Source organism: Nicotiana tomentosiformis, chromosome 6, assembly GCF_000390325.3.
Source record: "Nicotiana tomentosiformis chromosome 6, ASM39032v3, whole genome shotgun sequence".
NCBI classification, from domain to species: Eukaryota; Viridiplantae; Streptophyta; class Magnoliopsida; order Solanales; family Solanaceae; genus Nicotiana; species Nicotiana tomentosiformis.
This window is the reverse complement of record NC_090817.1, coordinates 111,186,213-111,209,718: the sequence shown is the minus strand read 5'-3', so window position 1 is coordinate 111,209,718 and position 23,506 is coordinate 111,186,213. Positions and strand designations below refer to the sequence as shown.

General features: G+C 38.0%; 3 protein-coding genes across 3 annotated transcripts; 2 read left to right on the top strand and 1 right to left on the bottom strand.

Annotated features, from left to right (window-relative positions):
- Positions 1–6,626: 6,626 nt before the first annotated feature.
- LOC138894583 (uncharacterized) lies at positions 6,627–7,436 on the bottom strand. The gene is made up of 3 exons (XM_070179287.1): positions 7,351–7,436; positions 7,182–7,248; positions 6,627–7,085 (listed from the first exon to the last, which is right to left on the bottom strand). Exons 1-3 carry the CDS (start codon positions 7,434–7,436, stop codon positions 6,627–6,629), a joined length of 612 nt encoding a protein of 203 aa, XP_070035388.1.
- A 7,741-nt stretch (positions 7,437–15,177) lies between these two features.
- On the top strand, positions 15,178–21,379 carry LOC104090960 (transcription factor VIP1-like). The gene is made up of 4 exons (XM_009596181.4): positions 15,178–15,892; positions 17,429–17,561; positions 19,632–19,716; positions 20,894–21,379. Exons 1-4 carry the CDS (start codon positions 15,357–15,359, stop codon positions 21,133–21,135), a joined length of 996 nt encoding a protein of 331 aa, XP_009594476.1. The 5' UTR covers positions 15,178–15,356; the 3' UTR covers positions 21,136–21,379.
- Positions 21,380–21,919: 540 nt separating this feature from the next.
- LOC104090959 (zinc finger protein ZAT3-like) lies at positions 21,920–23,089 on the top strand. Its single transcript, XM_009596180.4, has one exon. The coding sequence runs from the start codon at positions 22,012–22,014 to the stop codon at positions 22,960–22,962; it is 951 nt and encodes a 316-aa protein (XP_009594475.1). The 5' UTR covers positions 21,920–22,011; the 3' UTR covers positions 22,963–23,089.
- Positions 23,090–23,506: the final 417 nt, after the last annotated feature.

Genomic DNA, 23,506 nt, shown 5'->3' with positions numbered 1-23,506 from the left:
TTCATCAAACATTGATATTTTAAAGCTATTTATGTGACGAAAGATTTTATTATAAAGCTTTTAGATACTTGTCATGATCCAAAATCTCACATGTCGTGATGGTGCCTATCTCGATACTAGGCAAGCCGACAACCTCAATAAAACTACATTTTCTTAAAGTTTGAAAAACATAATAATTTGAGTTTAATAAAAGGCCTCACAATTTCAGATACAAACACTCCCAAAACCTGGTGTCACTGAGTACATGAATATCTAATATGAATACAAGTTTGAAAAATATGGTCCATAACAGTCTGAGACCAAATACAGTAAATAAGGGGATAGGGAAGGAGAGGCAAGGTCTGCGAAACACGACAGCTACCTCAGAATCTCCGAAAAAATCAAGTGCGCGAAAGAATCAACACCCGTCTGGGAACACCTGGATATGCACACGAAATGCAGGGTGTAGTATGAGTACAACCAACTCAGTAAGTAACAATAATAAATAAAGAACTGAAGATATTGACGAGCTACACAGTTATAGTTCACTTTCAATAATTCCAGCAAGAATAGACATGATTTTCGAATCCAGCAGTTTAAGTCAAATAAATTTTATACATTTCAAGTTCATATAATCCGGATATAAAATCTTTCAGAGAATTTCACATCAATGACAGATAGCAACTAAGTGCAACAATAAATAAAAAGCAAGTACAGCCTCTCAGGGCAACAGTCACTCGACTCGTCACAACAGCTCAACCACTCGGCTCTCAGCCCTCAACACTCACACTCAATGGGTACCCACGCTCACTGGGGTGTACAGACTCCGGAGGGGCTCCTACAACCCCAAGCGCTACAATCTGCACGGACAACTCACGTGCTGCACGGATAACTCACATGTTATAGTATAATATAACGATCCGTATGGACAACTCATGTGCTGCACGGACAACTCACGTGCTATAGTATAATATAAGGATCCGTACGGACAACTCACGTGCTACACGGATAACTCACGTGCTATAGTATAATATCTCACAACCAGACCCTCGGCCTCACTTAGTCATAAATCTCTCCAGTCTCTCGGGCTCTCAATAGTCATGATACTTATCCCAAATAACAATAATATGATGCATCAATAATGAATAATAGAGACTGAGATAAAATAAATAAGTAAATTGTGATTGAGTATAAAATAACAATTTAGCAGATAATTCAACATGTACAAGACTTCTGTGATCTTTACAGCACCATCACATAGCCTAAGCATGATTTACTGTCAAATTTCTATAGCACAGAAAGGGCACATAGCTAATAACAAGCCTATTCAACTTTTCAATTTCACGGAATGTCCCAAGTCCCAAGTCCCACGGTGCACGCCCACACGTCCGTCACCTAGCATTTGTGTTACCTCCAAAATACTCACATAATATAATAATCTGGGGTTTCATACCCTCATGACCAGATTTAAAAGTGTTACTTACCTCAAACCGTGTAATTCTTTATTTCGCTATGCCCTTGCCACGAGAATTGGTCTCTGAAGCCTTGTATCTAGCCACAATTAATTCGATTCACTCAATACCAATTATTTTAATTAATTCCATAAGAAAATACTAATTTTCCAATAAAAATCCAAAATTAATTCAAATATCGTCCGTGGAGCCCACATCTCGGAACCCGACAAAAGTTATAAAATATGAACGCTCATCCAACCACGTGTCCAACCATACAAATTTTATCAAATTCCGACATCAACTCGACCCTCAAACCTTAAATTAAAGTCTTTGAAGATTTCTATCATTTTCAACTCAATCTTTACCCATTTGAACTCAACAATCTTCCCACAAACTTTATTGGTATGTGTATGTATAAATAATACTCTGACACTCAAGAATCATACTCTTAACCAACCATCTTCTACCCAATCCGAAATTGAAAGACTAGGGTATGAAATCTTACCTCTTAGATGAATAACTTGAGAGATTTCTTGATGGATTTCAAGGCTTGAGCAAGATTTGATGAACAAGACACTTGAGCTTCTTCCTCTCTCTAAAATACTTTCACTTCTCTCTAAAAATATCAGGTTGTAGCTCAAAAATAACTTAACCCCTCTCTCTACCCTGCCTTGGGGGTATTAAATGAGCTCCTACGTCCGTGGCCGTGCACCTGAGGCAGAAACACTCAAATATGAGCGGCCGCGCATCTGGGCACGCATATGACATAGGTCCAGTAAAATGGACATAACATTCTGTATACATATCCAAATGACTAACGGTTTGATTAATTAGAAACTAGACTCAAAGGGCTTTAATTTTATAGGTTATAGACCATATAACTCTTTATATCTTAAGAGTTATGCTCATTTGAAGTTAGATCTTATGCGAACTTACTTGAAACTTTATCCAATCATAAAATTTTCAACTTGACTTGCCTTAGGGTTCTTCTTAGACCATAAACCATTCTTAATGCACCTCATACATATATCATCTTGATAAATTGATATCATTCAAATTATCAGTCTTGTTTATACCCGAATTAATATAATTAGCACCCGCCAATCTTCTTAAGGATCTTAAAACACTTAGAAATTTTTTCTGGGGTGTTACATTCTCCCCCACTTAAGAACATTCGTCCTCGAATGTTTTACAAGTCATTATTAGGCACAGTATTATCCTTAATCATCATCTTTAATCGTTCTTGACTTCATATAGATCTTAGATATTCTTCCAACATTTCAACTTCCTTAAGGCCCCAAAATTTGGCTATCTCCCAAATTTTTCAGAAATTTCAGCAGAGTATCCTCTGCAATTGGGCCTAACCACCTGCCATAAAATCACCAAAACCAGTCCTAACAACATAATACATGAACCAACTATGCAACATAATATTAAAACAATGCCAATCGTGGCATCACGAGCAGTATACTACCCAAAAGGAACACCTTTAACATCAGTTATACCGTTGATCCATAATTCATAGAAGGTAACTCTTAGCATTTTCGTAGAACACAACTTTATAAATACATGACTATTCAAACAATTGAGGGTACTTCTTATTCATTTCTTCCTCGGCTTCCCAAGTGGCCTCTTCGACCTGTTGGTTTCGCCATAACACTGTCATAGAGGCAATTTCTTTATTTCTCAACTTTCAAACCTGCCGGTCTAAAATGGCCACTGGCTCCACATCATAAGTCAAATTACCGTCCAGTTGCACTGTACTGAAATCCAAAATATGAGATGGATCCCCAACATACTTTTAGAGCATGGATACATGGAACACTCGATGAACACCTGATAGACTAGTTGGCAAGGCAAGTTCATAAGCCACCTCTCCAATCTTCTTAAGTATTTCAAAAGGCCCAATATACCGAGGGCTCAACTTTCCCTTCTTCCCGAACCTCAACACACCCTTCATGGGTGAAATCTTGAGCAGAACCTTCTCCCCAACAATGTAAAGAACATCACGAACCTTCCTGTCGGCATAACTCTTCTGTCTAGACTGCACCGTGCGAAGCCGTTCCTGAATCACTTTGACCTTCTTTAAAGCATCCTGAACCAAGTCAGTACCCAATAGCCTAGTCTGACCCAGCTCAAACCAACCCACCGGAGACCGGCACCGTCTCTCATACAAAGCCTCATACGGAGCCATCTGAATACTCGACTGGTAGCTGTTATTGTAAGCAAACTCCGCAAGTGGCAGAAATTGATCCCAAGAACCCTCAATATCAATGACACAGGCACGTAGCATATCCTCCAATATCTGAATAGTGCGCTCGGACTGTCCGTCTGTCTGAGGGAGAAACGATGTACTTAGCTGAACCTGTGTACCTAATTCTCGCTGCACTGTTCTCCAAAAGTGTGATGTAAACTGCGTGCCCGGATATGAAATGATGGACACTGGCATACCGTGTAGGCGAACAATCTCGCGGATATAAATTCCAGCCAACCGTTCCGAAGAATAAGTAGTACCAACTGGAATAAAATGCGGATTTGGTCAACCGTTCTACAATCACCCAAATTGCATAAAACTTCCTCAATGTCCGTAGAAGCCTAACTACGAAGTACATGGTAATGCGCTCCCATTTCCACTCTGGAATTTCAAGTCTCTGAAGTAATCCTCCCGGTCTCTGATGCTCGTACTTTACCTGTTGACAATTTAAACACCGAGCTACATACCCAACTATATATTTCTTCATTTGCCTCTACCAATAATGCTGCCTCAAATCCTGATACATCTTTGCGGCACCTGGATGAATGGAGTACCGCGAACTGTGAGCTTCCTGGAGAATCAACTCACGAAAACCGTCTACATGAGGCACACACAGCCTGCCCTGCATCTCTAATACACCATCATCACCAATAGTGACTTCCTTGGCATCACCATGCTGAACCGTGTCCTTAAGGACACGCAGATGTGGATCATCATACTGGCACTCTCTGATGCGATCATATAAAGAAGATCGAGAAATCACACAAGCCAAAACTCGATTCGGCTCGGAAACATCCAATCTAACAAACTGGTTGGCCAAGGCCTGAACATCCAAGGCTAAAGGCCTCTCTGCTACAGGTAAGTATGTTAAGCTGCCCAAATTCTCCGCCTTACGACTCAAGGCATCAGTCACCACATTGGCCTTTCCGGGATGATAGAGAATGGTGATATCATAATCCTTAAACAACTCCAACCACCTCCGCTGCCGCAAATTAAGATCCTTCTATTTAAACAAATGTTGTAGACTTCGATGATCGGTATATACCTCACAATGGACACTGTACAAGTAATGCCGCCAAATTTTCAAGGCATGAACAATAGATTCTAACTCAAGGTCGTGGATTGGATAATTATTCTCATGTACCTTTAACTGTCTGGACTCATAGGCAATCACCCTACCGTCTTGCATCAATACTGCGCCGAGACCAATACACGATGCGTCACAATATACAGTATAAGACCCTGAACCCGTAGGCAAGACCAATACTGGAGTTGTAGTCAAAGTTGTCTTGAGATTCTGAAAGCTCTCTTCACATTCATCCGACCACCTGAACGGAGCACATTTCTGGGTCAATTTAGTCATAGGCGATGCAATAGATCAGAAACCCTCCACGAAGTGATGATAATAATCGGCCAAGCCGAGAAAACTCCGAATCTCAGTAATTGAAGATGGTCTGGGCCAACTCTGAACAACCTCTATTTTCTTCGGATCCACCTTAATCCCTTCACTAGACACTATGTGTCCTAAGAATGCCACCGAACTAAGCCAGAACTCACACTTAGAAAATTTGGCATATAGTTTCTCCTCTCTCAACCTCTGCAATACAATACCCAAGTGTTGGGCATGCTTCTCCTGGCTACGTGAGTACACCAGGATATCATCAATAAATACCACGACAAATGAGTCAAGATACGGCTGGAATATGTTATTCATCAGGTGTATAAATGTTGCTGGGGCATTGGTTAACTCAAATGACATCACAAGAAATTCATAGTGACCATAACGAGTCATGAATGTCATCTTTAGAATATCCCAATCCCGAATTTTCAACTGGTGATACCCTCGCTCCCTGAAGTTGGTCAAATAAATTATCAATACGCGGCAAAGGATACTTATTCTTGATTATAACTTTGTTCAGTTGCCTATAATCGATGCACATCCTCATAGTACCATCTTTCTTTTTCACAAACAAAACCAGTGTACCCTAAGGCGACACACTAGGCCTAATAAACCCCTTATCAATGAGTTCCTAAAGTTGCTCTTTCAATTCTTTCAGTTCAGCCGGTGCCATACGATACAGAGGAGTAGAAATGGGTTGTGTGCCCGACACCAAGTCAATACCGAAATCAATATCCCTGTTGGGTGGCATACCCGACAGGTCTACAGTAAAAACATCCGAGAAATCTTGCACTACCGGTACTGAATCAATTGTAGGAGTATTTGTATCAACATCTCTCACAAAAGCCAAATATGACAAACACCCCTTCCCCACCATACGTTGGGCCTTCAAATAAGAAATTACCCTACTGGGAACATAATCTAGAGACCCTTTCCATTCGACCTTTGGCAACTCCGGCATTGCCAACGTCACGATTTTTTTATGACAGTCCAGAATAGTACGACTTGGAGACAACCAATCCATACCCAGGATTACATCAAAATCAACCATACTGAGAAATAAGAGATCAACTCTAGTCTCCAGTCTCCTAACAGTTACCACACACGATCGATACACACGGTCCATAATAATAGTATCGCCTACCGGCGTAGATACACGAACATGTGAAACTAAGGACTCATGGGGAATATCCATATAATGAGTAAAGTACGATGATACATGCAAATAAGTAGAACTAGGGTCAAATAATATAGAAGCTTCTCCGTGGCACACTGAGACAATACCTGTAATCATTGCATCTGAGGCAACGACATCTGGCCTGGCAGAAAAAGCATAGAATCGGGCCTGACCGCCACTGATCGGTCTCCCCCTAGCTGCCTGACCCCCACCCTGAGCTGGTTGGGCGGGTGGTGGAAGTACTGGTGTTGGTGCCGTCGGTCGAGAACTCTACTGTGGAGCCCCACTCAACAGCCTAGGACAATCTCTCTTGAAATGACCCAATTCTCTGCACTCGAAACAACCTCTCCTCTAACGGAACTGTTACTCCTGATAACCCGAGGAATTACCTGTAGAAGCCTGAGCAGACGAGGCATGATGAGAACTCTGCGTTGTTAGTGCACTGAATGAAGACTGGCCTGAGTGAGCACTGTAAGAACCGTGGCTAGCTGATGTACCATGGTGAGCTGGACGAGTCGTCTGAGCGGGCCTATAAGGGCGACCCTTGCTGTGGTAGGACTGTCCCCTAGAAGGTATCCCACCAAAACCACCAGAACCTCGAGGCCTCTTAGCCTCCCTATCACTACGCTCCTGGCTACTGACCACCTCTATCTGTCGAGCAATGTCAACTACCTCATCAAAAGTAGCACCAGATACCTTCTCCCGAGTCATAAGTAACCGCAGCTGATATATGAGGCCGTCAATGAATCTCCTAATCCTTTCCCTATCAGTGGGAACCAACCAAACTGTGTGACGAGCCAACTTAGAAAATCTTATCTCGTACTGCATCACAGATATGCCATCCTGACGTAACTGCTCAAACTGTCTGCGTTGCTCCTCTCTACGAGACTGCGGCATGAACTTCTCCAAAAAGAGAACGGAGAATTCCTGCCATGTAATTGGTACTGCACTAACTGGCCTGCACCTCTCATAAGCCTCCCACCATCTGAAGGCAGCCCCAGAAAACTGAAAAGTAGTGAACGAGACCCCACTGGTCTCCAGAATACCCGTTGTCCGCAGCATCCGCTCGCACTTATCTAGAAATCACTGAGCATCCTCTGACTCAGCACCGCTAAATGATGGAGGTCGAAGCCTCCCAAATCTCTCAAGTCTCCTCTGCTCATCATCTTCCATAACGGGGACTACCGGGGACTGAGCAGCTACAGCCGGCTGGGCTGATAGTGCCCCCGGTATCTGAAGTCCCTGCACTACCTGCTCTAGAGCACGGGAAATAGGGGTGTGAGTACCTCCCCCGGCCTGAGAAGTAGCTAGTGAGGCCTGAGCCGAAACCACATGAGCAAGGCCAGTGCAAACTGTCAATATCTGAGTCAAAGACTCATGTAGGCCTGGAATCTCAATGGGCACAGCTGGTGTCTGAGCGGGTCCCGCCAGCTCAACTACATTTGGAATCTGCTCCTGAGCTGGAGCAACTGGTAGTGCTACAAGTGTTGCTCTAACTGTTGTACGAGCGATACCTCGACCTCTACCTCGGCCCCGGCCTCTACCTCGACCCCGACCTCTCGCGGCCCTAACTGGTGGCACTGGTGGTTTATCGTCCGATCCGGTAGTATGTGTCCTCACAATCTGTGAGAGAATAGAATAACATAATCTTTTAGTTTTCCAGAATCAACAAGTTCGCATGATAGAATACAAGAAAGTGAAATTTTTCTAAGGGTTCGGCAGCCTCGCGAAGATAAGTACAGATGTCTCTGTACCGATTCGCAAGACTCTACTAAACCTGTACAAGACTCGTGAGACCTATGTAACCTAAGGCTCTGGTACCAACTTGTCACGATCCAAAATCTCACATGTCGTGATGGTGCCTATCTCGATACTAGAAAAGCCGACAACATCAATAAAATCACATTTTCTTAAAGTTTGAAAAACATAATAATTTGAGTTTAATAAAAGGCCTCACAATTTCAGATACAAACACTCTCAAAACCTGGTGTTACTGAGTACATGAACATCTAATATGAATACAAGTTTGGAAAATACGGTCCATAACAGTCTGAGACCAAATACAGTAAACAAGGGGATAGGGAAGGAGAGGCAAGGTCTGCGAAACACGGCAGCTGCCTCAGAATCTCCAAAAAACTTAACTGCGCGAAAGAATCAACACCCGCTATGTCCGGAAATACCTGGATCTGCACACAAAGTGCAGGGTGTAGTATGCGTACAACCAACTCAATAAGTAACAATAATAAATAAAAAACTAAAGATAGTGACGAGCTACACAGTTATAGTTCACTTTTAATAATTCCAGCAAGAATAGACATGCTTTCGAATCCAGCAGTTTAAGTCAAATCAATTTTATACAGTTCAAGTTCATATAATCCGGATATAAAATCTTTTAGAGAATTTCACATCAATGACAGATAGCAACAAAGTGCAACAAAAAATAAAAAACAAGTACAACCTCTCAGGGAAATAGTCACTGAACTCGTCATAACAGCTCAACCACTCGGCTCTCAGCCCTTACCACTCACACTCAATGGGTACCCATGCTCATTGGGGATGTACAGACTCCGGAGGGGCTCATACAGCCCAAGCGCTATAATCTGTACGGACAACTCATGTGTTGCACGGACAACTCACGTGCCATAGTGTAAATATCTGGATCTGCACAGACAACTCACGTGTTACACCGACAACTCACGTGCTATAGTATAATATAAGGATCCGCACGGATAACTCACGTGTTGCACGGAAAACTCACATACTATAGTATAATATAAGGATCCGCACGGACAACTCACGTGTTACACGGACAACTCACGTGCGATAATATAATATCTCAAAATCAGGCCCTCGGACTCACTCAGTCATAAATCTCTCCAGTCTCTCGGGCCCTCAATAGTCATGATACTCAGCCCAAATAACAATAATATGATGCATCAATAATGAACAATAGAGACTGAGATAAAATAAACAAGTAAACTGTGACTGAGTATAAAATAACAATTTAGCAGATAATTCAACATGTACAAGACCTCTGTCATCTTTACAGAACCATCACATAGCCTAAGCATACTTCACTGTCAAATTTCTATAGCACAGAAAGGGCACATAGCTAACAACAAGCTTATTCAACTTTCCAGTTTCACGGAATGGACCAAGTCCCAATTTCCACGGTGCAAGCCCACACGCCCGTCACCTAGCATGTGCTTCACCTCCAAAATACCCACATAATACAATAATATGGGGTTTCATACCCTCAGGACCAGATTTAAAACTGTTACTTACCTCAAACCGTGTAATTCTTTATTCCGCTATGCCCTTGCCACGAGAGTTGGTCTCCGAAAGCCTCGTATCTAGCCACAATTAATTCGATTCAGTCAATACCAATTATTGTAATTAATTCCATAAGAAAATATTAATTTTCCAATAAAAATCCAAAATTAACTCAAAAGTCGTCCGTGGGGCCCACGTCTCGGAACCCGACAAAAGTTATAAAATATGAACGCTCATCCAACCACGAGTCCAACCATACAAATTTCACCAAATTCCGACATCAACTCAACCCTCAAATCTTAAATTAAAGTCTTTGAAGATTTCTACCATTTTAAACTCAATCTTTACCCATTTGAACTCAACAATCTTTCCACAAACCTTATTGGTATGTGTATGTATAAATAATACTCTAACACCCAAGAATCATATTCTTAATCAACCATCTTCTACCCAAATCCGAAATTGAAAGACTAGGGTATGAAACCTTACCTCTTAGATGAAGAACTTGAGATATTTCTTGTTGGATTTCAAGGCTTGAGCAAGATTTGATGAACAAGACACTTGAGCTTCTTCCTCTCTCTAAAACACTCTCACTTCTCTCTAAAAATATCAGGTTGTAGCTCAAAAATGACGTAACCCCTCTCTCTACCCGGCCTTGGGGGTATTAAATGAGCTCCTACGTGCACGGCCGCGCACCTGGGCAAGTGGTCGTGCATCTGGCCGCGCACCTGAGGCAGAAACTCTCAAATATGCACGGTCACGCATCTGGGCGCGCATATAATACAAGTTCAGTAAAATGGACATAACTTTCTGTATACATATCCAAATGATGAACGGTTTGATGAGTTGGAAACTAGACTCAAAGAGATTTAATTTTATAGGTTATAGACCATATAACTCTTCATATCTTGAGAGTTATGCTCGTTTGAAGTTAGATCTTGTGCGAACTCATTTGAAACTTTATCCCATCATAAAATTTTCAACTTGACTTAGCCTTAGGGCTCTTCTTAGACCGTAAACCATTCTTAATGCACCTCATACATATATCATCATGATCAATTGATATCATTCAAATTATCAGTCTTGTTCATACCCGAATTGATATAATTAGCACCCGCCAATTTTCTTAAGGATCTTAAAACACTTAGAAATTTTTCTGGGGTGTTACAATACTGTATTGGGGTTATTTTTTTAATCTTGTTTCACAAGAAAAAAGCTTGGATACATTCAAAAGATAGCTAAAGAGAAAATAGTCAAGTGACAATGATAAAAAGAAGAAGGGGATGACAATTCAAGTTTCAACTAAATTTGTACGTGCAATTTTTTTATTTTTATAAAAAGTTATTTCACTCTTGAATTTTTATTTTGGTCAAGTCATATTTCATATGAAGATTTTGCATTAACTTCTCCATGCAGAAAAAAAAATATAGCGTTTGCAATACAAGGTTTTAAGTACATAATTTTTCTAAATTTAAAATAAAATCTACATACCTAAAACTACATAAAAATTGTATTACAACTCTAATACTTCAAATATTATAGGTTTCTATCGCACAAAAGAATTTAAATACAACTCACAATTTATTTGGCATAGGTTTGACTGCACTCAAAATTTAAGAAATAAAATTTAAGTCACATAAGCTAAAATATGAATAAAGTACAAAAGTAATTCTATCATAATAACATTAAAATAGTAAGAATTTAAAACATAAAAAATTCGTACATACAAAAGCGTGCCCATTTTCTTGAGAGAAAAACTAAGATAAGAACTTAATCACTTTCAAACATATAACAACATGCATATGAATCATTTTGAGGTATTACTATATGCAATGTGTAGATGTCATGAGAAAAATTTTAATGAAAAAATTAATCTTGAATAAATTGATAGCTTGAAAAATAAAGAAGAAAGAGCATTGTCATGGCACAAATTCAGGCATTAAAAATGGCAGTATTCGAAGCACAACTGATCTTTCATTACAAAGGTATTCAATAAGATTATATCATGGACGGAGTTCTACACAAAATAATCTTACAGAATCATCTTTCATCATTGAAGCCAATTTCTTTTACAAGTTTGGGTCTAACTTCTTTTCTGCCACAAAGTTTTTAGGACCAGGGATGCAAATATTACCTATGGTAAAATATTCTTATGTTGCAGTCTCTTAATCCTGCTTGGGACCAAACAACAAGATGCATAATTTTTTTTTATTGCTCTCCGTAGAATCTATTATATGTGCGTGAACAATTGGCAACGTTACGTTATTTTACAATTGCATTATATATTTTAGCCATTTGGCGGGCAGTATATACTTATAAAGGAACTCTTCTGCATGGCCACGCGCTATAATTTTAAGTCGTACAAATAAAAATATGATAGACGTGAAAAGAAATACGCAGTTCTCCGGTAAGAAAATGGATGTCAATAGATGCAGCGATGGAAATTGAATGCGTCCTTGCAAAGAAATGTATTCCAGTACGTGAAGAAAGCACAATAACTTTATTCGGCTAAAAATCTTGTTCTCTAAAATTGTTAAGAGAATTCGGTGGAATCCCCGTGTGGAACATTTATAGAAAAATTGATGGCAATAAGGAAAATGACTTAATTTCTTCTTTGGTTATTTCTGAGAGCCTTCTAATAGGTGGGACTCCAAGAATTGAAACAGAATTTATAAGAAGAAGTTAATTAGTGTAGTACAAATTTAGAACGGACACAACGTTTAGGGATAGTTTTCTTCTTTTCCCGTTTTCTCCGTTTTCTTTTTTAGTTAATACATATTATTAGTAATATATTATTATTAAATAATAGTTGTATATATTTAAGTAGGATATTTATGTTTTTTAAAAGGGTAATTAGATCTTTTGACTTTTTAGTTTGAGCTTCTCACTTTTATAATATATATATATATATATATATATATATATATATATATATATAAAATAGGTAAAAATATATTTGTACCTGATATTTACATTATGATAAATAACAAATAAAAATTAAAGTGAGAATACACATTTCATCTTAAGCAAAGAAAAAGACTAAGGGTAACCCCCATTTGTTTGCACTTAATGGAGGTCTAAATCTTAATCATATAGATCTTAGATATTAAGTGCGTTTGTTTTTAAAGTCTAAATCTTAATCATTCAGATCTTAATCATTAAGTGTGTTTGGTTTTTTTACTTCACAACCACTTAATGTGTCTGAATAGGCCTGTATGATTAAGATCTATAATAAAGACTTAATTTCATTAAAATGCTATCATCTACCTTCATTACTAACTGCCGCCACTGTCGATCATTATCAACTACCACCACCACCATCCTCAACCATAACCCCCACCACCCCTACCACCATCATCCTCAACCATAACAACACACTCACCCACCTCAACTACCACCACCAACCACCCCATCACCATCAATAATCATAGCCAGCTCTGCCCACCATCACCGTCCTCAACCACAATCACTACCACCACCCACCATTATTAACTATCACCAGCCACCACCTCAATCATCAACCATAATCACTATCGCTACAATTACCACTAGCTATTATCCAGAACCACCATCATCAACCAAAATCACCACAAACCACTACCTCTAACGGGGCACTTACAAGCACCTTCGTTAACCATCACCACCACCAACTACCCCCTATATTATTATTATTATTATTATTAATTGAATATTAGATTAATTAGGATTTTATTTGAATATATATTTATTAATTTTTAAATAAAGATAAATTTTATATATTTAAATATTTAAAAAACAAACAACCTTAATCATTTAGTATTCAGATCTTAAAACATATCTTAATATTCAGATGTGTATTTAGATTCAAATATCTTAATCTTAATACACATCTTGATATTCATATATATATTTAGATTTAGACGTTTTAATCTTAAAAAACAAAAATTAGGCCTAAGGGGTGGGTCTCAGCCACTCACTTAAGTTGTTGCTATATTCTAAATACATTGAACGGAAAATGTCCAAATATGCCCTTATACTATACGAAATTTAGCACATTGCCCTTCGTTAATACTTTAGCTCAAATATGCCCTTACCGTCACATAGTTGGTCCATATATGCCCTTAGAGTTACACAGTAGGCCCATATATGCCCTTTTCGAAACGGAATCCACCCAAACTAATTAGCTTTTTCGTTAATTGTATTAAAGTGTATTACAAACACTATTTCCTTTTTATTAGTACTTTTTTTTTCTTCACCTTTCTCTTTTCTTTTATCTTTTTTATTTTTTTCTCTTTTTTTTCCTTTTTCTTTCTCCCTTATCCGATTTTCTCCATTATTGATGTCTTCTCCATTTTCATCATCAATTTCACTTGACAAAACTCATAAATTTTAATTATTAAGAAAATTCTCCCATAAGAATATTTTTATAGATCATATATTTTTTAATTTTTTAATTTTTACTGAATATATATTTAGTTCTAAAAAATTTAACAAAGTAAGATTGAAATAATATTTATGTAACAAAAAATCCAAAAATCCAACAAAATCGAACAATCCAAACAGATATAATTGGTTTGTTTTGATTTTGATAAAAATTCAAACTAACCCATTCCATGTACACCCTTAATTTACATAGTTAATAAAAAAATAGAAAATATTCAGCTGAAAAAAGATTAACAACTCAAATTTATAACACTATAACTTGAACTCTAGGCTTTTAATCATTAAATTATCTTTCTAGAAATAATTTAAATATTTTGGCCTTTTGAGTATTGTTAAAGGTTGAGATGTTTTTATTATTTTAAAGTTTAAACCATAATTTTTAAAATAATTTCATTTTATTTATTTAGAGGGCCAATGAAACTGGAACTTGATTACCTTATGTGAGAATTTTCTTAGTAATTAGAATTTATGAGTTTTGTCAAGTGAAATTGGTGATGAAAATGGAGAAGACATCAATAATGGAGGAAATCAGATAAGGGAGAAAGAAAAAGGAAAAAAAAGAAGTAAAAAAAAAAGATGAAAGAAAAGAGAAAGGTAAAAAAAAAAGTACTAATAAAAAGGAAATAATATTTGTAATACACTTTAATACAATTAAAAAAAGAACTAATTAATTTGGGTGAATTCCGTTTTGAAAAGGAAATATGTGGGCCAACTGTGTAACTTTAAGGGTATATATAGACCAATTATGTGACGGTAAGGGCATATTTGAGCTAAAATATTAACGAAATGCAAATGCGCTCAATTTCATATACTATAAGGGCATATTTGGACATTTGCCCTACATTGTAAATGATGATTCTATTTCAAACAACAATCCGAAAATGGCTATTGGTGGGCTTAGCCCTTCTAGGAAAAGGGTTCACTTTGGTATACTTACCCATTGGCTTGATTAGTCCAAATTTACATCATTAATAGGGAAAATAGCCCCATTAAGAGTTCATTCTCATATCTCAAATTAAGTTTAATTAAGAGGGAAAGGATTTTATTGACTAGCATCATTTGGTGGTAGAAAAGGGATTAAACAAAGGTAGCTTGTTACTTTGACAAAACAAATTTCTCTCGTAATCAGATTTTGTTTTTTTATGACCGATAGAACTCAAAGAATTAAAAAAGTAAAAATTAAAAGTATACCTGTCCTTTGGACAAGTCTTACCCCTTATTTTGTGGAAGCTTGTCGCTGACTTGCTGTAAGCTCTCTACTAATCTTTCAACCCGCCAGCAAAATACCCATGTTACTCTTCTTCGTTGCTTCTACTGCCAATCCCTGGGTCCCACCCCCACCTTTTTCTTCTTCTTCTCCTCCTCCGCCTCCAAATCAATAGTTCAGAAGCTTAAAGAATGGACCCGAAGTTCGCCGGAAAGCCCATTCAGGCCCAATTCCTTTCAGGTCAAACTGACCTTGACCAGATGCAGGATACTCCGACCCGTGGGTCACGTCATCGCCGGGCCCAATCCGAAACCTTTTTCCGGTTTCCAAACTTCGACGATGACATCCTCTTAGACGACGTCGTTCCTGACTTCAACCTCGATGTTCAGGCGCCGTCACTCATGCAGCAGCAGCAGCAGCAGCAGCCTGCAAATTCGGCTGATTCTTCGTCAACTGGGCCGGCGTTATCAGCTGGGCCTTCCGATAATAACCCTAAGACGCTGGCCCACTACCGTAGTCTCTCTGTGGATGCTGATTTTTTCGATGGACTGGACTTTGGTGCTGCGGCGGCGGAGAATAAGATGATGAGTGGTGGCCCACGTCATAGGCATAGCAATTCCATGGATGGGTCTTTTGATTTTGAGTCTGAATCGCTTTCTGTGAAGAAGGCTATGGCTCCTGATAAGCTTGCTGAGCTCTCCCTGATTGATCCCAAGAGAGCCAAAAGGTTACATCTTTTTTTTTTTCTTTTTATCCACTTTTTCTACGTTTAATGCACTGTTAGAATTTTAGGTTGTAATTTATTTATTTTTTGGTTTAGGCTTGAATTTGGAATCATTTTGGGCTTAATTTGTTTTTTTCTTTCCCGAAGTGATTAAGGAAAAATGTGTTTTAAAACCTTTAATTGGGTCAGTTAAATTCGTTATGAAATGGTTTATGGTGAGAAAATGGTGAAAAGCAGATGGTACTTGCAGGTCTTGGTTTTTAAGTTATTTGTTGTTTCTTTGGAGTGCCTAGATAGCATAACTTCAGCTGTCGATAAAGTCTTTTACTTGCTATGATTCATGAAGTAGATGGTAGTTGCAGTTCTTGGGTTTTGGCTTTCTTTCTCATCTGCATATTAAAAGGAATAAAAAAAACAAACAAACTAGTTGATTGCAGTCTAACTAGTAGCTCCTAACAGAGAAGTCAAGCTACTGTGTTGAGAAAGAGATGCTATTGCACCTTTCATGGTGATACAGCTTCATATCGAGCCAAATAGAAGGAGGCTGTAATGTTTTAAGCTGCTGAATGTTTAGTGAAAGAAGATTAAACTTGGAATCATTGATTAAGTACGAAGCATCTTTTTCAACTTTTGGAATTTGAATTGAGGATGTTGAGGTGGATGTGCGGGCACACTAGGATGGATAAGATTAAGAATGAAGTTATTCGGGACAAGGTGGGCGTGGTTCCTATGGATGACAAGACGCGGGAAGCGAGGCTCAGATGGTTCGGGCACGTGCGGAGGAGAAGCCCAGATGCCCTGGTAAGGAGGTGTGAGCGGTTGGCTTTGGCGGGTACGAGAAGAGGTAGAGGGCGGCCTAAGAAGTATTGGGGAGAGGTGATCAGGCAAAAGATGGCGAGGCTTCAGATTTCCGAGGACATGGCCCTTGATAGGAAGGTATAGAGGTCGAGCAATAGGGTTGTAGGTTAGGGGAGGTAGTTGAGCAATTTCTACTTCGTACTTGGTGTGAGGCTAGCATGATAGGGTTTCGTCTTAGATTGCTATTGGTTAATGTTGTGTTTACACTATTCTTCCGTTTTCCATAGTACATAGTACATGGCCTTATTTACTTGTTATTGTTATTGCTTTTCATCTATTTTCTGGTTTTTATGTCGCTGTTATTATTTCTATATTTTCTGTTGATGGTACTGATATATTTGTCTCTTTTCGTCTTCTTGAGCCGAGGGTCTTTCGGAAACAACGTCTCTATTCCCTCGGGGTAGGGGTAAGGTCTACGTACTCACTACCCTCCCCAAACCCCACTTGTGAGATTTCACTGGGTTGTTGTTGTTGTTGTTGTTATTGTTGTTGGAATTTGAAAGTTTTCTTACAAAAGGACATAATTGCATTGTTTCTTTATTAGATCTCATGGCAGCATTTACTTTTGGTCTTCTCTTTTCTTTTCTCAAAATAATAGTATGCTTTTGTTGGATAAGAACTCTAAAACCAAATTGCAAGCTTCAGCTTTAAATAGAGTTATTTTTTCGTGCAATTTTACAGGATTCTAGCAAATAGACAATCTGCTGCACGTTCTAAGGAGCGAAAAACTCGTTATACTGGTGAGCTAGAGAGGAAAGTGCAGACTCTGCAGACTGAAGCCACCACTCTATCTGCACAGATCACAGTTCTTCAGGTCTGAAATTTTTTCAGAAATATACGTGTGATATTCATTTACTTTATGAAATTATGTTGTCTAAAGTAATCTTACATGTTGAATAGCCTCTTGTATTTAGTAACATACCTTTAATACAATGTATGTATCCGTCAAAGTCACAGCATCACCAAGGGCTCTCAGCTTTATTTGATGTCTAAACTAAGTGATGATTTGCTGAATTCACCTGATGCCTTTGATCTTGATTGTATATGTTAGTAATTGCATACTCTTACATGGTTTCTTTTTCTGCTTTCACCGAGTTTGTATATTTAAGAAAAAGTCATTTTCACCTCAAACTACTGGTCGAACAATTGGTCGATCAAATTACTACCCAGAGGAACATTTCGAAACGAAAAGACGGAGTTAGCTGGCTAAGACTAAATAGCCTAACATCGACTAACCCATTTAGTGAAGAACTCCAAAATGTGCATATAGTCTCTGCAATCAAATAAAGAAGTAACTGATAAAGAAGTATGATCAATGATAATGACCTAATTTTCTTTTGTGGAGTAAGTCATTGTACAGAACTTATTGAATAAGTAACTCGAACTGATAGGTTGAACTCTCTTCCAATTGAATTCTTGAATGTGGAAAAGATTGAGACTTTTGGTTCTGGAAAATTGGGGTTTTTTTTTTTTTTTTGACAAGTGAGAAATGGGCTTGTTGTATGACTTGGAAACCAAGATTGGGGCTTTTTTAACCCCATTATGACAGAAAAGTTGCCATATTTCTGGAGCTTCTGCATATATTCTTTCAAGTTTCAAGCATCTTTTCTGCTGGTCGACTCTTCTATACAATTTGTACCCAATGAAAATGATATGGCCAACATTTTTAGTTTGCATGTTAGCTCTTCTGTTGTGTTCTAATTTTTATTTTTTTGAAATGAAGTTGTGTTCTAATTTTTAAGAACTGGTATGTGTAAAGAATGCAATCACTGCTGTTCATTTATTTGGAAATTTGCACTGTTTCATTGGGGTCTAGAATTTACTATTGCTCTATCATCTTAGGTTTGCATTCACTTTATAAGATATCCAAGTAATTATTTATCAGTTGCTTCTATCATATATTGGCCTCAACTCAAATTCAGATGTTGTGAAAGAAGCTGCGGAACAAGCTTTGTTTGTCATGCCATTCAAGTTTTAGTGTCACTCCAATCTTTTGCTGTTCAAACTACTTATGTCTAGGTCATTACACTTTGAAAGTTTGTAGAGTGCTGGTGCAAACAGTAACTCTACCTTTTCATTTTCACCCACTAGTCTGTCCTGCAATCAAGTGTTTCTAGTGGAAGCACCTCTCGATGGTGCTAAAAAGCGAAATTTTCTTGTCTAGGATAGTCTTCATAAGTTAATTATTCCACAGTCTAATCTTGGTCTAGCATTTTTCCAATATCAGAGGAAGAATTCATTGTGGCTGCTAGTACCAACACTCTGGTGGAACCTATGTTAATACTCGGCAGTTGTACCATTGCACTTGTTAACAATGCATCATTATGCTACTCTATTACTCTTACTGTTTTCTTCTTTTGATGTCCGAATGATTTGTATGTATTTTACTTTAACTGCATCATGAGTATCTAGTTTGTACTAGTAAAGCTTCCATTTTGACCTGTTTTTTTAATTTTATTACTATTAGGGGGAGGGGAGGGGATAGGGGAGGGTAATTTTACATAGGTGGGATTCGATCTCTCACCAAATGGTAAAGGATGAGGGGCTCACACCATGCGAGCTACTGTTCTCAATTTTTGACCTATTTATTGGCCATAAGGCTTAATGGTGCTTTTCAACCCTTTGCTCTTATTTTCTTTTTCGGGACTAACATATAATAAGATACTTCCACATGATGCATATTTGCTGTGTGCCCACAAAGGCTATTGTCAATATTTGTTTTTATAAATGTGTATTGGCTGGCATTATAAATATATTGCTGGATATAACATTCTCAAGAGATCCAACACATTGTTGCTAAAACCAACAGAGGGTCATTTCCACAAAGTAAAACATGTAAAACTTTTAAACCCTCTTTTCACGCTATTTTTGTCTGTTGATGCAGAGAGACACTTCTGGAATAGCTGCTGAAAACAAAGAACTCAAATTTCGGTTGCAAGCTTTGGAACAACAAGCACATCTTAGAGATGGTATGCCTTTACTATAATTTGATACTATAAATTTTCAAGCTTATAGTCTGGTCTCAAAGAAAATTGTGCACGGAAGAGCATTAAAGTTAATATAACAAAGAAAAAGGGCAGGAGTGTCTGGTGGGTCTAAGAATAAACAAAATTCTGTAAAAATCCTCCAAAAACAGAGCATCTTGAGAAACATTCTGATTATGTTTTCTGCAATCACATTTAAAGAGAAACAAGGGTTTCACTGGACCAGCTAATGAGATTGGTAAAACACAATGCTATTCTTAACAAATGTATACTACTGTCACTTTTGTGCTCTGCTATCCATCTCTTCTCCTTTCTCTTTTTGTCTTATGTGTTTCACTTCCACCTCAGACCGGTCATCTCTGATGCTCAGAGTCTCCACCATCCACCTCCGCCCATACGTCTTCCTCCTCTTTCACGCACCTACACAACCCTTTATACCCATGTCAGAGGAGACATCTTTTTTCAAATACCTATTTTATAATTATATATGGTGGAACTACAGTTGGCTCTCTTCCTATATTCAATCTTCAGCTGGGTTTGAATGTAGGTTTAAATTTTCAGCTCTTTGTATCGAGTCTAGCTCTATCTTCAGAATTTTGTTGAGTTTGGAGTATATTACTATATTCAACTCTTTGTTTTAATGTAGTTCTGAAAAATCATTATTCTTTGCCTAAACAGGTCTTCTAAAAGAACCAGAAAACAGGATTTGTTTCTCTCACACACAGAGAGAACAGAACTGAACTGGAAAGTTTAGATAAACTGAAACAAAATCTTTCTGACTGAGTCAATTATTGTCCAGAGGAATTTTTAAGCTCAATGTCAAAGGCTCCTCTAGAAAAGGTTTAAATATACCCTTCGTTATACTTTGGGTCTAAATATACCCCTGCCGTAATACTATTGGTTCAAATATACCCTCCTTTTATTAAGTTTGTCCAAGGTGGACATCCAATCCTACGTGGCAAAATCTTTCTGATTGAATATGTTATAGCATCATTTGCTTGCATAGCTTTACGATCTTCCTTTTTTTCCTTTTTGGTGGACTCATCTACTTTAGTATTCGTTAGTGCCATTATTTGTTTCTCCACCTTCTTGTCCGAGCTTGCTTAGTATATTGATATGATAATAGAACTATAGGACTGAAATATAAGTGAATAACTTTCAGCTCTAAATGAAACGTTGAGGGAAGAAGTGCAGCGGCTTAAGATTGAAGCAGGCCAAATTCCAGCTGCGAATGGAAATAGAGGTATGCGTCTTCATTTACCTCCCCAACCACAGCCCTTTGTTCAATGTGGTAACCACCATGCACAACACCAGCAGCAGCACATTCCCCGTTCGACTGCAAGTAACCAAACTGTCCCTGGGCAGTCTCAATCTAGCTTCTTCAACTTCAACAGCAGGGCTTGAAAGTCTCAAAGGTGAACTGGTCTGGTTTGTAATTTATCAAGTAGATGGCCTTGTAAATATTGATATGTAGAATGTGTGTAGATTGTCAAAAGGTTATTGAGTGAGTGTTGTTCAGCTCAATAGCTTGTAACGTACCAAGTATTTAACAATATGAATTACAGATTCTTTGATGTGGGATGCCGGATCTCGAGTTTATTTCTATTAAAGAAGTACAGAATTTGAAACAGTTCAATGATAAGAGAAATGAGTCTCTGTATAAATTTTTATGTAGATTATAATTTATTTAATAGGTTCCTTTTTAGGATAACGAAATTTATTTTAGACACATTAAATTTGAAAGGAATTTTAAAGGAGTCAATTGGTTATTGCGACACTTATATCACTGTTTCTTCATAAAATACCTTCACAAGAATTTGACAATTCTAAAGGTAAAGTAATTCTATTTCTCACCTCTTTTGTTCATTTCTATTTTTTTTCCTTTTCAACACATGGATGATGTTTTTAAACCATAATTAATTTAAGATTATGCACAGTGGAGGTAACTTCGTACCCCGCAGGATTGTGAGCAAAAGCAGTTGAACCTTTACCGTTTGTTGTGTTTGAAAATGTTTAGGAGACAGTGGGAGACGTGCTTATCCATTTCCGATTTGTGATATTAATATTAAGGCTTTTGATCCTTGGAGATAAAGTAAGGGTATAATTGGATTTTGTGTGGTAAAAATTGGAACCGCCCCACCGTAATTCTCTGACAGTAGAGAGGTAACCGCTCTCATTTCCTTCCACAAACTGTCTACATAAGGAAACCTAGCCATTTTCTTCGAACTTTTTTGGTCAATCTTCTTCTCCTTATGCACATCTTACAGATCAAATAGAGATATGGAACACCATGCTAGCACTAGTTCCAATTCCTATCAATCTCTTGCTTTTCGTCAACCTCAAATAGAAGAAGAAAAACCATCAATATTACCCATGTTTGACTCTACTACACATGTCACAAGTGTAAGTTACCAACCCCACAATAATCCCAAGAAGAAAAGAAGTAGATTCCTCAAGATTGGTAACTCATTCCCAATTACAAAGCCTACTTGTTCTGGAGTTGTTAAGCCTAAATGTACCAAAAAGCCTCCAGACCCAAGTGCACCAAAAATTACTCGGCCTTGTACTGAGTGTGGCAAGAAATTTTGGTCATTGAAAGCCCTTTTTGGTCACATGCGTTGTCATCCTGAACGCCAGTGGCGCGGCATTAACCCCCCTCCTAATTTCAGGCGACACAACGCTGACTCTTCTACTTCTGCTCCAGAATTTAGCCCTAGACAAAATGAAGTCTCTTCACAAGCCCCCAAATCACTTCCCCATATGATAATGACAGACGAGGACCACGACATTGCTTCGTGCTTGTTACTATTAGCCAATGGCGGACCAAAACCTGATGATAACGACGAACCTGAGAATGTTGTGAAGGACAACCTGATTAATGTGGATGCATCAGCAGAGCCTTCAGCTTCTTTTTCAGGAGTAGGTATAGCCAAGTGTTGTCAATTCGAGTGTTCAAGTTGTAAGAAGGTGTTTGGATCACATCAGGCTTTAGGTGGACACAAGGCTAGTCACAAAAATGTTAAAGGTTGTTTCGCATCAGGTTCAGGTTCAGGATTAACCCAAGCTCCTCTTATTCTAAACCCTAATGCACATGATCATATTACTACTAATTTGGATCTAAACTTTTCTCCTCCTGTTACATTAATATCAGGTGAAGATCAATATGATTCTTTGTCTTCCTATTCTTCTACTTATTCAGGCTCCGCATTGGACTTAAGGTTGAGGCTATAAGCTAGGGCTTCAACCCTATTACATAAGTAGTCCTATATATTGCTATAGTAGAAGCTGCAAATTTGGGGACAAATGAATTTACAGTTGTGATGTACTAATGTTTAATACACATTTGTAGGTACTAATGAAATAATAATACTAGCTAGTAACTTCTTATGCGAACAGTAGTAAGTTCAATTCTATTTCCTGGTGTTAGTTCATTTGTTGTGCAACTATTTTGCTGAAAGCTTCAAGTTATATGTACGGTTGCGAATGAGTTAAACTTTTATATATTAAGATTTAAATCTTTTTTATACAATCAGGTTATAATTGCAGGTAATTATTCATAATAAATGGGACTAGAAACATCGAATTCAACTGAGACTATTAGATTAATTGGAGAAAAAGGAATTATTGATACTAATTTCAAAAGTTCAGAATTAAAATAAGAGGGAACATGTAGAAGGGAATTTTAAAAAAAAAAAGTATAAGAAGGCGCAGACCAAAAGCCATGGCACATGAAATGGTCAAATGCTATTGAATGAGTCAACCTCATAGAAACAGT

Bases quoted from the DNA above. Each gene is read 5' to 3' on its own strand.
- LOC104090959 (XM_009596180.4), top strand. From the start codon at position 22,012: ATGGAACACCATGCTAGCACTAGTTCCAATTCCTATCAATCTCTTGCT.
- LOC138894583 (XM_070179287.1), bottom strand. From the start codon at position 7,436: ATGGAAGATGATGAGCAGAGGAGACTTGAGAGATTTGGGAGGCTTCGA. The intron at 7,249-7,350 runs GTGATTTCTAGA...GGCTGCCTTCAG, and splicing joins GCTGAGTCAGAGGATGCTCA to ATGGTGGGAGGCTTATGAGA. The intron at 7,086-7,181 runs GTTCTCTTTTTG...TCTGTGATGCAG, and splicing joins TTACATGGCAGGAATTCTCC to TACGAGATAAGATTTTCTAA.
- LOC104090960 (XM_009596181.4), top strand. From the start codon at position 15,357: ATGGACCCGAAGTTCGCCGGAAAGCCCATTCAGGCCCAATTCCTTTCA. The intron at 15,893-17,428 runs GTTACATCTTTT...GCAATTTTACAG, and splicing joins GATCCCAAGAGAGCCAAAAG to GATTCTAGCAAATAGACAAT. The intron at 19,717-20,893 runs GTATGCCTTTAC...AATAACTTTCAG, and splicing joins ACAAGCACATCTTAGAGATG to CTCTAAATGAAACGTTGAGG.